This window comes from Sus scrofa, chromosome 9 (assembly GCF_054392235.1).
Source record: "Sus scrofa isolate SSC_HxYL_T2T_F1_AM1 chromosome 9, Sscrofa_HxYL_maternal_Yorkshire_Landrace_v2.0, whole genome shotgun sequence".
NCBI lineage: Eukaryota > Metazoa > Chordata > Mammalia > Artiodactyla > Suidae > Sus > Sus scrofa.
Window position 1 is genome coordinate 102,019,171 of NC_139391.1, and position 16,771 is coordinate 102,035,941.

At 37.0% G+C, this 16,771-nt stretch overlaps 1 protein-coding gene across 18 annotated transcripts in view; it reads left to right on the forward strand.

The window, feature by feature from the left end:
• PCLO (piccolo presynaptic cytomatrix protein) overlaps positions 1-16,771 on the forward strand; it is a 397,307-nt gene that overhangs the window by 14,438 nt on the left and 366,098 nt on the right. For all 18 annotated transcript variants that reach the window (XR_014816013.1, XM_084977292.1, XM_084977293.1 and 15 more), the window contains exon 3: positions 12,660-14,054. Coding sequence is in view for 17 of the 18 variants with exons in the window: in XM_084977292.1 (XP_084833418.1) it covers positions 12,660-14,054 (1,395 nt within the window). In the remaining variant the exon portion in view is untranslated. The remainder of the gene's footprint in view (positions 1-12,659; positions 14,055-16,771) is intronic.

Here is a 16,771-nt window from a genome sequence, read left to right on the forward strand (position 1 = left end):
ACCTCCATATGCCATGGATACAGCCTTAAAAAGCAAAAAAAAAAAAAAAAAAAAAAAAAAAAGAATTACAGAAAATGGGAGTTCCTGTTATTACTCATTGGGTTAAGAACATGAGTAGTAACCAGGAGGATGTGGGTTTGATCCCTGGCCTTGCTCAGTGAGTTAAGGGCCCGGCATTGCCACAAGCTGTGGTGTAGGTTGAAGATGTGGCTCGGATCCCATGTTGCGGTGGCTATGGTGTAGGCCTGCAGCTGCAGCTCGGATTCAACCCCTAGCCTGGGAGCTTCCATGTGCCGCAAGTGCAGCTCTAAAAAGCAGGAAAAAATAAAAAAAGAAAAAGAAAAAAGGAATACAGAAAACAATAGTGGGCTGTGGGTAGTGATTATGTGATAAAGAACTACAATAGGATCAAATAGAAATGGATTCTTCTAATCTCCAGTAAAAGACAGCAGGTAGGGAGAGGCTTTATTTTTCTTCATGCCAGGCTAAAGCCAAAGAATTCTCCAAATAAAGGAATGAACTACTTGAGGAAGGACCCTCATGAGAAAACTAGGGCTTTCAAAAGAGAATAAGAAATAATGCTCCTCTCCTACAAGAGAGTGATACAGAGGAGAAAACAAACCAATATGATGCTGCTCAGCCAGGAGTCAAATGCCCTAAATCTGATACCCTTTTAGTAAAACCTTCCTTACTTTGAACAGTCTCTCTGCCTTCCTGTTTCTACTCATTGAAGGGAGACCACTGGGGAAGCAGAACTGCCCATACAGAACAACCTCTCTTGATTATCCGTTCTAAATAATAGAGACAGTCACTATAAATGAGTGGGTTGAGAGACTAACTTGACATTTTAGTAATAACACCACGTGAAGGACATAGATGAATAAGTGAAAAACAAAATGAAACAAAACACCTGAGAAGAGAGTCTATTTAGGAAATATAAAGAATTTATAAAAATTCTTTTTCTTTCTGAGAAATACTTAAGAGGGTATTTTATCTATAATTGCTACCCTCAAATTTCAGTGGGCTGATTGCTTGTAGAAATAGGCCCAGTTGATGATCTGGAAAAGACCCAGAGTTTTCCTAGCTTATAGAACAAATTATTCAGTTATTTAGCTGAGCACCTCCTGTGTTTCAGGCACTGTGATAGACTGTCCTCGATGTAAGAGTGAACAAAATAGAAATTCTTCTCTCATGGAATGTGTATTCTAGTAAGAGTGGCAAATAAATAAAACATACAGTGTGACAGATAAGTGCTATGGAGAAAAATGAAGTAGGAGAAGATTATAGCCTGGACCACAGGAGAGATGGTGATGTGGTGGTGGGGGTCCCCTCAACCCCTCTCATTGGGGGATTTAGGATCTGGTTGTTGGTGGATGACTTAGGGATCTGGACTAAGTGCCTAATTTTGTGTATAGTTCTAACTTAAGCTCCAAGTGTGGAGGAGTGAGAAAGGAAAGAGTGGTTATATACCCAGGAATGTATAGAATTCCGAGACCCCCCGCCCCCTTACTAAACTCTTGCCCATGGAGTTGAAAACATTTTGGTGAGGTGGTATCTGAAGTCCTGGGCTCCCTTAGGACTCTGGGAGTTTGGGGGCTTTAAGAGAAGTATTAAAAATCACAGAAGTGATATTTAAGAGCTCTAAGATTTCCAGAACGAAAGGGTCAAGGATCAAGACTATGGAGGCAAGCTCTAGAACACTTCTCTGAGCTAAAGAAAGCTGGAGGTCTTCAGATTATACAGATCCACCAGTGGCCAAGCAAGATGACTAAAAGGTCTGGTAGGTACATAATCAGATTTCTAAGGATAAGGAGAAAACCTGAAAGACTTCCACAGAGAAAAGCATTGTCATCTACAAAAAGACAAGAAATCCGGCAGCAGATAGGGATCAATGTCTTTAAATTTCTATAGATGGTGATAAGATGAATTCTGTGTCTAGGCAAGAGATCAAGAGACAGTGTGAGGGCAACTTAAGAATTTTTTCACACTTAAAAAGAGTCCATAAAAATCCTTGTCTTCTAGCCATCTGTACATCTATGTGTACAGGTACAAATGTGTATGTAGATGTGTGTATGTGTGTGTGTGTATATATACACATCACAATCACTGTAAGAGTTAAAATGGAAAATTAAAAGAATGGTATGGAATAACTGATTCTACCCCAGAAAGGAAGAAAACTAGAAAGACCTTAAATCATTTTTTTTTTCAAAAACGTAATTGCATAACAGTGATGGAATATGAGATGATATTAGATAGTATACAAATGAAATGCACAAATTTGTGTTATTTAAAATTTATAATAATACATGAAAATTTATTTCTTAGATATTGCTTAAGACAGCCCTAAAATAAGTGATTAGGTTGTACTTTGAAAAAATGCAGCTTTTATAGAAGGAGAAACTACATGATTTTTTAAATTTATAAATAAAATTATTATTTGATATTATCATGGCAACCATAAAAAATCAAAGCAAAAGTTAACACCGATTCTGAAGAGTAACACTTGATGGCAGAAAGAAAGGCTTTTAACTTTTAATACCATACCTTTTTGTACTATTTTTTTGACCTTGTAAATTCATCTTGTAATGAACTCTTGAGTAATTTAAAGAATCCTCATTCATGATATGATTGGTTAAACAATGCATGATGTGAAAGAATGGGTGACAGATTCTTGATTTTCATCTTTAGCCTTGGCATTCTACCATTTCTTTGGTGAAATGCCAAGGATTTTTGGTTTTAAATGACTATGATGATTTGAAGTAGCTTATGCCTGTGGCACCAAATTTGGTCACTTTTTTCATTTGACCCTTGCTTGTCACAGCCGTGTGTACTTCAATTGACAGCACTTTTATATGAATCCAATAAAGAGAAATAAAGTCCCTTGATTTTAAACCTAAGTGTTTTAGATGGTAAAGGAAATTGTGGGGTTTTTTCTTTCTATTCTCTAAAAATATATATGGTATCTTAAATAGTATTTAAAACAAAAATACCCTAACTATAGCAAAACCAATTTCTTTATTTAAAATAATTTCCTCATGAATTTAGAATAGAAACAATCCTTTGAAAATCCACATTACTTAAATATGTTCACAAATGCCATGTTTGTTTAGCTCTCATTTCAAGGAGGTCCAGTTTGCAGCACTTTCTTCATGACCTGAATGTTCCTCCTATAGAATAGATATATATTCATCATGCTCTACCCATAAGTTTAATCATTAGAACCAGAGTTTTTTGAAAGTTTTCAGGCTAGGTATTGAATATGAGTCAGGGCTGCGACCTATGCTGCACTTGCAGCAACTTTGGATCCTTTAACCCACTGTGCCAGGTTGGAGATCAAACTGACACTTCCACAGCAACCCGAACCAATGCACTGGGATTCTTAAGCCTCTGTGCCACAGCAGGAGCTCCCCAAAGTCTTTTTTCACTTTCAGCTTTTAAGTGGCTAATGGTTCAGGTGTTTTTCTGTGTATCCAGCTTTTATAAGATCGCCTAAGCCTGTTTCTACATATTATTGCAACTAGAATGATGATCTGTATAGCTTAGTAAGAACAGACGTTCTACTGTGAAAGCAGATACCCACAACTAACAGAATCATTTATTGGATCAGTAAACTTAATATAGTGATGGGTTAACTTGCTTATTGTTCACATGCCTGGAGAAATATAACAAATCACATACCTAACACTCTCCCATGTTCCATATCTTAATTAGTTTAGAAAATTAGGCTCTTACACAGCTTTCAGAAGTACTACAGTGAAGGCAAAGATGTGAAAAATCTAGTTGAAGTTTATAGTTATTTTCACTGAAGTAATGCTGGTATCCAAAGCATTGGTCAGGCATCCAGAGATCTGAGTTGTAGTCCTACCTCTACCCTTCATACATGTGTACTCTTGTCAATATTTCTGTGAATTCACTTAAAAGTAGTTCTAGTTAACTTTGATAAGGAAGCAGCAACTTCACTATGCATGTTGTTTCTTAACTTTTTCTTACTTTACTCTTACTGTTACTTGGGCAGGGCATTTTTTTCCATGTATTTACTTTCCTTATTTATGATATGAGACTTGTCATAAATAAAGTAAAAAACCACATTGGCAATGTAAGTGGAAGGGCTTTGAAACTGAAACTAAAACATTATTATTATTAATCTTTATAAAATTCTAATAGTGCCATCATTGTTAACTCTGGCACTGAGAAACTAGGTTAAGAATTTAAGTGACTTGCAAGGACACAATTATTTAGAAATGGGGCCCATATAAGAAGCTAGATCTGCAGACCCAAAATTTAGCTTTTTTTTTTGTCTCTTTAGGGCTGCACCTGCAGCATATGGAAATTCCCACTGACACTCATAGCATCTTTTTAAATAGGGGATCACATTGTTTTTAAATAGATCATTTCCTAAATTTCTGGGTTACAGAGAGAGAAAGGGGAGAGAGAGAGGGAGGGAGGATTTTATATATTCTTAAAGTTAAAAAGAAATTAACCTTCTTGAAACTCACAGACATAGAAAACAAACTTACAGTTACCAAAGGGGAAAGGAGGTGAGAGGGATAAATTAGGAGTTTGGGAATAATAGATACACACTACTATATATAAAATAGATAAAAAACAAAGACCTACTGTATAGCACAGGGAACTATATTCAACATATTGTAATAACCTTCAATGGTAAAGAATCTCAAAATATATGTACATATGAATGAATCACTTTGCTATACACCTGAAATCAACATAACATTCTAAATCAACCTTATTTTATAAAAAAATAACCTTCTTGGCAGAGTTTATTTTTGAAATTTAGTGTAAAAAAATTGAGATCCAAGAGGACTGATTTATCCCTTTCTACTCACCTTTGCTCAAACCAGAGTCTTATATTGCTGAGTTCTTTTTTTGTTCTTTAGAAAGCTGTGGGCTCCTACTCTGAGCCAGTCACTCTGATAGATTTTGAAAATATAGATGATGAAGTTGATAACTTTGCTCACTGTTAAGAATAGAACTCAGGGAGTTTCTGCTATGTTCAGCGGGAGTGAATCCGACTAGTATCCATGCGGATGCAGGTTTGATTCCTGGCCTCACTCAGTGGGTTAAGGATCCGGCACTGCCATGAGCTGTGGTATAGGTCACACATGTGGCTTGGATCTGGTGTTGCTGTTGCTGTGGTGTAGGCCAGAAGCTGCAGCTCAGATTTGACCCCTAGCCTGGGAAATTCATATGCCACATGTGCAGCCCTAAAAAGACCAAAAAAAAAAAAAATGACATGTATTTTCATGCCTGTGTGCTGTAATTATTCGTAATTATATTTTGGTAAAAGGGTTGATTTCCTTGTTTTGGATTGCACTGACAAAGTTTGCTTTTATGATTTGATCTTATTTTGTGAGGAGTTATAAATGTTATTGCTAGCCTTTGGTGAACAGTTTTATGCTTCATGAAGAAAAAAATGCATGTTTAGGTTACGTTTCGCAAGGTTTGTTAACGGCTTCTGAATTATGCAGCAGAAAGTGTAATCCACAGTTTTAGAAAGTTATCCATTCAAATTCTGAATTGGATCATCTTAAATACAACTGTTTCACCAAGTTGCTGAGCATGTCATCACAGTTCTGAGGAATGCTAATGTCTAGTTTTTAACCAAAATAAATTGTGCTTTAATATGCATAGCTAAAGATGTCGACTGCAGTGAGCCATCTGCAGCCAAACTGCTGTCAGCGAGTAGCTGCCTCCGAGGAGGAGGTCACGTGATTTGGGCATCACTGGAATAGCAGAAAGCATAATCTGTGAATCAAACTTTAGTTTGGGTTTCTCTTTATAATATTATACATTATTGTCTAATATATGTTGTTTAATTACATTTTCTGTGTCATTCAAAACAGTAAGAGTGATGAAATAATATGTAGATAATATGTTCAATAAATATTGGAAGAAAATTTGATGAGAAATAGGAAAAAAGTTTAGAATAATTCATTGTTAAGTAATAGTTAAAATAAGGGTACTCATAAGAAGTGCTTGATCTCTTTAAGAGTTTTTATGAGGAGAGGAGAAGTAATTGGAAAAAAAATTTAAAGCACTGTCTGTTTCAGTCTAAATACTGTAGTTCAAATTATAGTAGTAATAGTTGAGAAGGGGCAGACCTTAGTGGATACTGTAATACTAAGTGGTAAAGGAGGAAGGTTATCATGGACTATAAAGGACAGGAAGCATATAGGTAAATGGAAGAGAAGTACCAAATCATAACTCAAGAAAGAAAGAGAATACTGCATTGATGGAGTAAATGGTACATTTAGATGCCTTGGTTTGTAGAAGAGTTTAGTTGTGATACATCAAGAAGTATGAAAATAACAGATTTTTTAGTTTAAGGGCAGGATGAATGTATGACTGAAGAAATTGTGTTCATGAACTAATGTGAGTGGTATGAAAACTGGTAAGTATAAATCCCTATATTGTGTTTGTTCTTTAGATATTCCATTATTCCTAGTGTGATACTATGTTGTTAAGCAGATATTCCATTATTAATCTTATGTAGATTTGGGGTTTAAAATGTCCAGTTTGGAGCACATTGAAGGGTGGCTGTTAGTCATTATGCCTTCTGGACTGTTTTTACTTTGATGAGAAGCTTCCATTCTCTTTTGAGGTCAAATAGATTAATAATAGTTCCAAGCAAGAATATGCTTTAATTTTGGAACCCCAACGTTTACCAACTCACCTTATTGCTTAGATGTATTGAGTTAATGTCTTAAATTATTATTAAATGCAGACTCTTAAGAAAAAGAATCTAATTTTTCAGTAATCAATAGTTTTGATACTTTTTTGAAAGTGGCATCATTAATTGACCCTGTGAAATTCACAATTAAACTTTCAAGTGGTACCCCTTGAAACATTTAATAAGACATGATTATCCAGCAAAAGCCTTAGTTAGTGAAGTTGTATTACGGTATTTCTCATGACTCAGCTCTGGTACATAACAAAGGTTCAGTAAAAGGGAACCAAGAGGATTGGATTAAATAGATGTGTTAATAAGTATAAGTAGGTCTGTGTTAAGATACACAGTGACCTCAAAATGAGCAGAAATCCTGGTTGGCTTTCTACCTCCATTTATGTAGCATATTAAGTCACAAGACTGAATGAACAATTTTATGCCTTTCTTTTGTTCCGTTCCCTGGAGCTAATTGAATTAGAGTAGCTCACTAAACAATTGTGTCTCCAGATCTCGAATTCCATTTATTTACTTTCTCGAAGTAAGCCTGTAGGTGGGGAAAGCAAAAGATGCCATTTTTTTTCCTTACTTGTTATGTAAAATCTAGAATTTAGGAATAGTTAAGACATGACATATTTATTTAACATAGATTGTTTCATTTTAGTGCTTGTATATTGGAGGTCAGAGTCCTTCTGGGACATATTGGTACAGTTGTGGGCTTCCCTGGTATTGTTTCTTCCATTTCTTCAATTATTTATCAAATGGATGTGTTTGGTTGGGTGTCAGTATTAGGAAGTGGGTACTACTTGTGTCAGGGGACCTGGGAAGTCATTTATGAAGCATTGGTGCACTTCTTTGGAATTAGATTTGGCCTTGGGTATTGTCTGATTTCTGTAGCATAGGGAAGAAGTGTTAAGAATTAAAATCTAAGATCTCATTCATGGCTATAGTGGAATGAAGACCCAATCATGCAGAACTAGGGGAACCAGCAGTATTACCGATATGGGCACCAAATGGAACTGGTTGCAGGTGTCTGAGGCAATGATGGTAGTAAACTGAGGTTCATCTTGGCTCAGAGTTATAGATAAACATTTAATTTTAGAAGTGAAACAAGACAGTGGTTGTTTCCAAGTGCTAAATATGTATGGTTAACAGGTATGGTAGTTATTGGGGGTTTCTTCAGTTTTGAATCAAAGTGAGGATAGATGGTCCATGGCCAGAAGGACAGGGAAGAGAGAATGGCATGTGACCAGAAAGTAAAGGCACAAGCCTGCCATTCAGGCTAGGTAAACAGTGGGGATGAACAGAATAAACACAGAAATGGTGTAGCTTGAAGAGCATAAACACTTTAAATTAATTTCTTTAATTCAGACCAACTAAAAAATATTTGTGGACATCTATAATGACTAAAGGATTGGATTATACCAGGAAGTTTGTATCATTTGTTTTTTACAGTCTTTTGGGAAATATGGCCCTGGAGATAGAGTTATGCAAGTGCTGTCACGGGAATACTAACAAAGGCATTTATTTTTAATTTCTGGCAAAATAAATTTACCTTTATTTCACAGTTATTGGAGAGGCATTGAGCTTTGAATGGAAGAGTTAGAGTCAACCCCTTCTGTGGTGGTTTGTTTTAAATAGGTTATATTTGGTGGAGGTGTAAGGTATTTGAGAAATGACAAAGGCCAGATCAGGAACAGTGGGTTTGAAAATGAGAACGAACCAATGGGAAATTTCCTTTCACAAGCAGCACAGACAGACACACTTGAGGAATAATTGAGAATACAGTACAAATATAACAGGGTTTCTAACTCACATGACTGAGAGGGCAGAGGTGCTCTTACTGCTCTTTACTCTCCCTTGCTACTTTGCAAAAAAGTGAAGGGTGGTTCATGATGTTAATGACAGGGCCAGCTGTGGACTTTTTTGTTTTCTCAATGTATAGGAAGCTTTGGTTGTTTTTGTTTTTCGACCGAATCAGGGAATTGGGAACACGGCTGTGTTCAGTAGTAGATTAAGTTCTGAAACCAAACTCACTTCTATTTTCAACACATTTTGCCAGTAGAATTAAATAAATTAAACAAAAAAGGCTGTTTCTAAAACAAAAAATCCTAAGAGGATAAAAAGCTTTTCATATTGTGAAAGCTGCAGTAATTTTCACCTGTGTTCTCTCAGAGAGGAAGAACATTGAGGGATCAAATGTCTTATGTGCTGTTTAGCAAAATGAAGAAAATGTGGTCATTAGAAGGACAAAAGATGGTCCAGTGGCATCTATTCAGAAACAGGGTGTAGTAAGAGAAAAGCAGAATTGTGTCCTGGGGAAGAAGCAGTGACCTATGTTTTCCACATCTCTTTTCCTAACTCTCCCTTGTCTGCTTCTTTGGAGACGTAGTCATATACATTGATAAACCTTTTTTTTTTTTGGCTTTTTAGGGCTGCACCCATGGCATATGGAAGTTCCTAGGCTAGGGGTCGAATCGGAGCTGCAACTGCTGGCCTACAGCACAGCCACAGCAATGGCGGGATCTGAGTTGTGTCTGTGACCTACACCACAGCTCACAGCAACTCTGGATCCCCGACCCACTGAGCGAGGCCAGGGTTTGAACCCACATCCTCATGGATTCTAGTCGGATTCGTTTCTGCTCTGCCACAGAGGGAACTCCCTACATTGATAAACTATGAAAAAAATTTGATTTTGGAATGAGAACAGTATAGAATGTGTGTTGATGTCAATCACAGTAGATGTGCCATGGTCGTGCTCTAAGTTTTCAGTGGTCCAAAGGTAGAGTGAGAGCCTGCTGGCTAGCCATGCAAGAAGCACCATTGTTCACATTGCAAAGTGATGTCACATTTTACTGATGAAACCAAATACAACCAAAAAAATTGGGGGGTTGGAAATTTGAGGGGGAACTTGCTGGAAGGAAGGAAAAAAAGACTCATCGCAATATCATCACATACTTTTTATATATCTATGATAATCTTGAAATTACAGTATGCCTTAACCTGTTTCCTCTCTGACATTTGGAAGCAAAATGTCATCTCCATAAGGACAAGGGTTTTTGTCTCTTTTGTTTAGTGGTACATACTAAGTAGAAGTTGCTCAATAAATATTTGAATAAAGAAAGAAACAGGTGAATAAAGTTTGCATTGGCTTTGGCTATGACACTTGTCAAAAAGAATGAGAGCAGTTAATATAAGGACAGTTAACTAGCCCTAGAGGTTTGTCATTTAAAGTGATTCATGGTGATACAGGTCTAATATGATAGTTCATAGAAAAAAAAAATCAGTGATAAAATATAGGTGAGGAATTATGCTTTAAATTTTATGTTTCTTTTTTTTATCAAATCTGGCTACATGGTTATGAGGTGATATGGTGTCATTTAAGACTGTGGAAAAAAATGAGAAAATATAAATAGTAGAGCAGCAAAATTGATATTGGCAGTGGGGGAGCTGGTTGAGTTAGTAGATGCATGTTTATAGAGAGAGTTCCTCCCCGGAAGACGGGACAACATGGAGTGAGTTCCCTTAAATTCAAGTTCACCTTTAGTCATGGTATTTGCATAAGTAACCAATTGCTTGATTATGTTTTGGGGTTTAAATATTTATATGTTTAAAAGGTTGTTTGTTTTGTGAAATGCCTCAAACAGAGAAAGGTAAAGATAAAAGTATAGCAAATACATAAATACTTAACATTCAGATTGAAAACAAAGGTAATAAACATCCAAGTATCTCCCACCTATATGTAACAAATGTTGGTTTTTTGTTGTTGTTGTTGTTTTGTTATGTTTGTTTTTTTATATTTTTCTAGGGCTAAACCTGTGGCATATGGAGATTGCCAGGCTAGGGGTCTAATCAGTGCTGTAGCCGCAGGTCTATGTCACAGCCACAACAATGCCAGATCCAAGCCGTGTCTGCAACCTACACCACAGCTCATGGCACCGCTGGCTCCTTAACCCACTGAGCGAGGCCAGGGATTGTACCCACAAACCTCATGGTTCCTAGTCAGATTCGTTATCCACTGAGCCATGATGGGAACTCCACAAATGTTTTAAGTTTGCTTTTTTTGTTTGTTTGTTTTTAAGGCCACACCTACAGCATATGGAAGTTCCCTGGCTAGGAGTCAAATTGGAGCTGCAGCTGCAGGTCTAAGCCACAGCCATGCCAGATCCAAGCTGCATCTGTGTCCTATGCACAGCTTGAGGCAAGACTGGATCCTTAACCTACTGAGTGAGGCCAGGGATCAAGCCTGTATCCTCATGGACCCTGTGTCAGGTTCTTAACCTGCTGAGCTACAATGAGAACTCCTAATTTTACTTTTTCATTTAGATTTTTAAGCAGATGTATAACTTGTTACTTGGAATTGAAAATCTCCATCAGCTTTCTCCAAACAAATATTTACTTTCATATGAGATTTCAAAATAAGCCCTGTTATAATGGTACCTAAGTTTAATTAATTTCAATGTGCTTGTTAATTTTAAAGCCATTTTAATGATTAAGAAAATGATACAGTATAGTTTATTTTTAAAGTTTGACAGTGTAAACTGTCAAGCGAAAAAGAAGTTTTTAAAAGTTTTGGAATGATTAGTTCAGTTTCTTTTCAAAAGAGAATCGTTTCAGATAGCAAGTATGTTGTTTGCCTGGCTAATATGTCATACTTTTGTACTGTGGAAAACTTTTCTGGCACTTATGCTCCTTTTTTTTTTTTTTTTTTTTTTTTTTTTGTCTTTTTGCCATTTCTTGGGCGGCTCCTGCAGCATATGGGAGGTTCCCAGGCTAGGGGTCTAATTGGAGCTGTAGCTGCCAGCCTACGCCAGAGCCACAGCAACGTGGGATTCAAGCCGTGTCTGCAACCTACACCACAGCTCACGGCAACTCCGGATCCTTAACCCACTGAGCAAGGGCAGAGATCGAACCCGTAACTTCATGGTTCCCAGTCAGATTCGTTAACCACTGCGCCACTATAGGAACTCCCACTTATGCTCCTTATATTTAGTTTTCATTGTGTAGAATTGTAAACGAAGAACTTCAGTGCTAAACTGATAACACTGTTTACTTTGGGAGTTAAAGATCTATATCTTGTAGAATTTACCCTTCTAAATTACTTTGGTGATACTTAAAATTTTGTGTAATCAGCATGTATTATTTTGGAATAAAAAAAAGGTAAATGTTAAACAGAGGTACCTTAAAATTATCTTCTAAAATGTAGTAAGACCAAGTACAACACTGCCTTTTAACAATGAATATGATATGAAAAGTGCAGGAACACTTACGCTATACATCATATACACATATATATGTATATACATATATGGCATGTATCTCACATACATACATGTCTCACCAGTCAAGCAATTGTATTGCTTACTTATATTGCTCTTCCCAGTATATTCATAAAAATTATAAAGAAACAGTGTTTTTTCCATTAGATCATGATATCTATGATACTTTGAGGGGATGCCATTTTTTTTTTCTTTCTTTTCTTAATAGGGAATTTTCTAACTCACCACAGTTAACAGTTCTTATTTTCTCACATTTGATTATGTCACCTTGGATGTGGAAGTAATGCTTCTGCTAATTTAAGAAATTAGCAATGTGTTTTATTAATTGACAAGCATGCTCTGGGCTATATAACTAAAAACTATAAACTGTCATTAGAGAAAATATCTAATATAACTGATCTTGGAATCTAATATGTTATAATTTATTTTCTTTTATCATAGATGGTTTTCTGTTTCTAGGAGTAGTCAACCTTTAAGTCAAAGGCAAAGTAAACAAAATGAACATTAGAGGAAAAATAGAGTTCTATGTTTATTTTTATTTTTCTTAAAATATAGAGTGCTTAAGTCTCTGAATTCCATTATTTATATTTTATGTTTTGCATGATGAGAGACATAATTTCAGAACAGACCATGCATTTTTAAAAAGGTTTCTGTCTTTACATTGTTACTATTTCATTGTTTTATATTATTTCTAGATAAAAGAGTGGCTCTGTCTAAACTGTCAGATGCAAAGAGCACTAGGAGGTGACCTGGCTCCAATTCCGTCATCACCCCAGCCGAAACCGAAGGCTTCCCCTGTTCTCACCTCAGCAAGAAGCAAACCATCTTTACTGTCACAGCCAACTTCTCCAAAGAAGGATACTACACCCAAACAGGATGTCTCTAAGGCACCTGAGTCTAAAAAGCCCCCACCGCTAGTGAAACAAGCAACCCTTCACGGTCCCCTCCCAGTCACAGCCCAGCAGCCTCTTGCGGCAGAGTCCCAACCCAAGCCAGCAACCCCCAAAGAGCCTTCTGTCCCATCTGAACCGGCCAAGGTCTCTGTGGCTGATGAAAAACCAAAGCAGCCCAAAATGGTAAAGCCAGCCCCAGATGTTGTATCTTTGTCATCAGCAGCACCCAAACCTGATATTCCAAGCTCCCAAGTACCATCACAGGATCAAGGTAAAACAGCTCCTCCTCCAAAACCAGACTCTGCCAAACCCTCAAAAACTTTTCCACCAACAGGAGAAAAAGTCACCTCATCAGATGCTAAAGTCATACCTCGACCTGCATCAGATTCGAAAATTATTGAACATCCTGGGCCCAGTTCAGAGAGCAAAGGTCAAAAACAAGTTGATCCAGTTCAAAAGAGAGACGAACCCAAGAAAGCACAAACCAAAACGAGTCCTAAGCCAGATGCCAAGCTGATGCCAAAAGGGTCACCGACACCCCAGGGTCCACGCCCTCCCACTGGCCAAACTGCCCCCCCATCCCCACAGCCCCCAAAGCCTCAGGAGCAGTCGAGACGTTTTAGTCTGAGTCTGGGAAGTATTACCGATGCCCCTAAGTCACAGCCCACAACTCCTCAAGAAACCGTGACTGGGAAACTCTTTGGGTTTGGGGCATCCATCTTTAGCCAAGCATCCAATCTCATCTCCACGGCTGGTCAGCCTGGATCTCATTCACAGGGTGGCTTGGCAGCCCCAACAAAACAAGCCCCTCCTCCTTCACAGCCACCTACTTCGCAGGGGCCACCCAAGCCCACAGGTCCAGTACCACCAGCACCTGCAAAGGTGACATCTGTGAAAAAGGAGACAAAAGCTGAAAAATTAGAGCCCAAAGCTGAACAGGTTTCAATAGTAAAAAGAACAGAAACAGAAAAGAAGCCTCTACCCACTAAAGATAGCAAACCTTCAACAGCTGAGCCTCAAAAGGCTGGTCCCTCCCCAAAAATGGAGGACACCCCCATACCAGAATCAGCCTGTCCTCTCTGCAAAACTAAACTCAACATGGGTTCAAAGGATCCTCCTAACTTCAGTACGTGCACTGAATGCAAGAAACAAGTGTGTAACCTTTGTGGATTTAACCCTACACCACACTTGACTGAGGTAAGCAATATTTGTATCACTTGTAGAAAGTGTGTCGTGTTTATTCTGAAATATTTTTGAGAACCAAGTTTCTGGGCAAAAAAATACATTTCTCGTAAAGAAAAATTGATGTTGGTTTCCTTGAAGTAGTTTCAATTACTTATTACAGGTGTACTTTCTTATTAAAAGTTCACATAATTGATACTTTTCTGGCTTAGCGTACCAGAAGTAAGAAGGGGAAATAAGCTGGTAATGTAAAATAAAAATTGTCCCAATCCTTTATAAATTAACAATCTATAGCTTTGGAGGACTATGTAGTTTTCACCTAAAAACACCAAATATGAGTTGTAATTTACTGTTTTCAGTCTCTAATCCTTCCAGTGTCTTTAATACAAGAAAGGTTGATTGGGTGCAATCCATAGACAACATGACATCTGTTATTTTACAAAAGTTGTTAAGAGCTTGTGTAAGTTAATAAGATTGTCTACTAGAAAATATTGGTTCAAATATATAGTGTCTAGACTTTTTATAATTCTGTTTGAGCTGTTATCTGGCATAAATAGAGCACTTTATTTAGAACCATGGATAGAAAGAAGTTATATAGATTTCAGTGACACATGCCAAGGATTTTTTTTCCCATAGAATGACAAGAACACATTTTCCAGAATGTAAGTGACCAAAATCAGATAGTGAATTTCTGCCTTATATAGTTACAGTAGAAGAATGAATCTATAAGCATTAGTTGTATGTTAAACCTATTAGGATATTTGGATCTTGGGAGGCTGAAGGGCTGAGTTATTTCTGCTGTTTAGATAAGTAACACTGGTGTTTTAGTAAACATTTTGAGATTGAGATTAAATAATTGTTCATTGTTTTTATACAAATCAAGAATACTTAAGGCTTATTTTATTCCACTCTCTTTGATTTTATAATTCACTGGAATGGAAAAAAAATTGAACAGATTTTTAGCAACTAAACAGAAGAAGCTTTAGGGATTCTTGATGTTGTTTTTGAGCTAAATTTTTTAAAAGAATATTTAAATTTTTTTTTTATTTTGGAAATCTATTCCATTGTTGTCCCTTTGCTTTAGGCTTAAGCTGATTTTTATCCTCTTTAACTTGGTGAATAATGTTAACCACATCCATCCTAAAGGTGGATACAATTTGATTTCTCTCAACACTTCAAGAGTGGTAACAACAGTAATTATCTAGTATTTGGGTTTCAATGCAAAAGCAAAAATGAAAAAGGCAACCTTAAACGTCTTCCACATGTTTAGAAGAGATATTTTTATTGTGTACTTATGAGGAGGGAAATTTTGGTTTTCCCAGGACAACCATAGATTTAAAAAATTGTACCCTTTAATGAGGAGCCTTATGGTATCAACACCATGCAGTTAATTTAAATAGTTATAAAACTAACTACACCACTGAAAGAAAACTATAATGTTTGCATTTAAAGTGTATTTTATGCACACTAAAAAAGAGGGAAGCTCTAATGTATGTGTGTGTGTGTGTGTGTGTGTGTGTGTGTGTGTGTGTGGGATTAATAGAATTCTGTCAGTGTTTGGAGGTGTAAAATGAGAGTCCTTTGGTTCAGAGGCAATAAACCTTTCAGGATAATCTTTGATTTTCTGTGTGTTGGTAAATCCTATTTCAGAAGTGGTCATTTGAAAAGGAGATTTCTTGAATCAAGAAGAGGATAATTTAGGACATGTGTGGAATTTCAATAGTTTGAAAATATAAATGGTTTTCAGTTTTAAAATGTTTTAGGTGAAGTCCTATTTTATTTATTTTTCATTTTTTAACTTTTTTCATTATAGCTGGTTTACATTGTTCTGTCAACTTTCTACTGTACAGCATGGTGACCCAGTTACACAAACATGTATAGATTCTTTTTTCTCAACATTATCATGCTCCATCACAAGTGACCAGACATAGTACCCAGTGCTATAGAACAGGACTTCATTGCCTATCCATTCCAATGGCAATAGTCTGCATCTAGTAACCCCAAGTTCCCCATCCATCCCACTCCCTCCCCCTTGGCAACCACAAGTCTATTCTCCAAGTCTGTGATTTTCTTTTCTGTGGAAAGGTTCGTTTGTGCTATATATTAGATTCCAGATATAAATGATATCATATGGTATTTGTCTTTCTCTTTCTGACTTACTTCACTCAGTATGAGAATCTCTAGTTCCATCCATGTTGCTGCAAATGGCATTATTTTGTTCTTTTTTATGACTGAGTAGTATTCCATTGCGTATATATACCACATCTTCCTAATCCAATTATCTGTCAATGGACATTTGGGTTGTTTTCATGTCTTGGCTATTGTGAATAGTGCTGCAGTGAACATGTGGATGCATGTGTCTTTTTCGAGGAGAGTTTTGTCCCAGAGTGGGATTGCTGGGTCATATGGGAGTTCTATGTATAGTTTTCTAAGGTGTCTCCATACTGATCTCCTTAGTGGTTGTACCAGCTTACATTCCCTCCAAAGAGGGTTCCCTTTTCTCCACACCCCCTCCAGGATTTGTTTTTTGTGGACTTATTAATGATGGCTGTTCTGACTTGTGTGAGGTGGCGTCTCGTCTCGTGGTAGTTTTGATTTGCATTTCTCTTGATAATCAGTGATGTTAAGCATTTTTTCATGTGCTTGTTAGCCATCTGTATATCTTCTTTGGAAAAATGTCTATTCAGGTCTTTTGCCCATTTTTTCCATTGGGTTGTTGGCTTTTTTGCTGT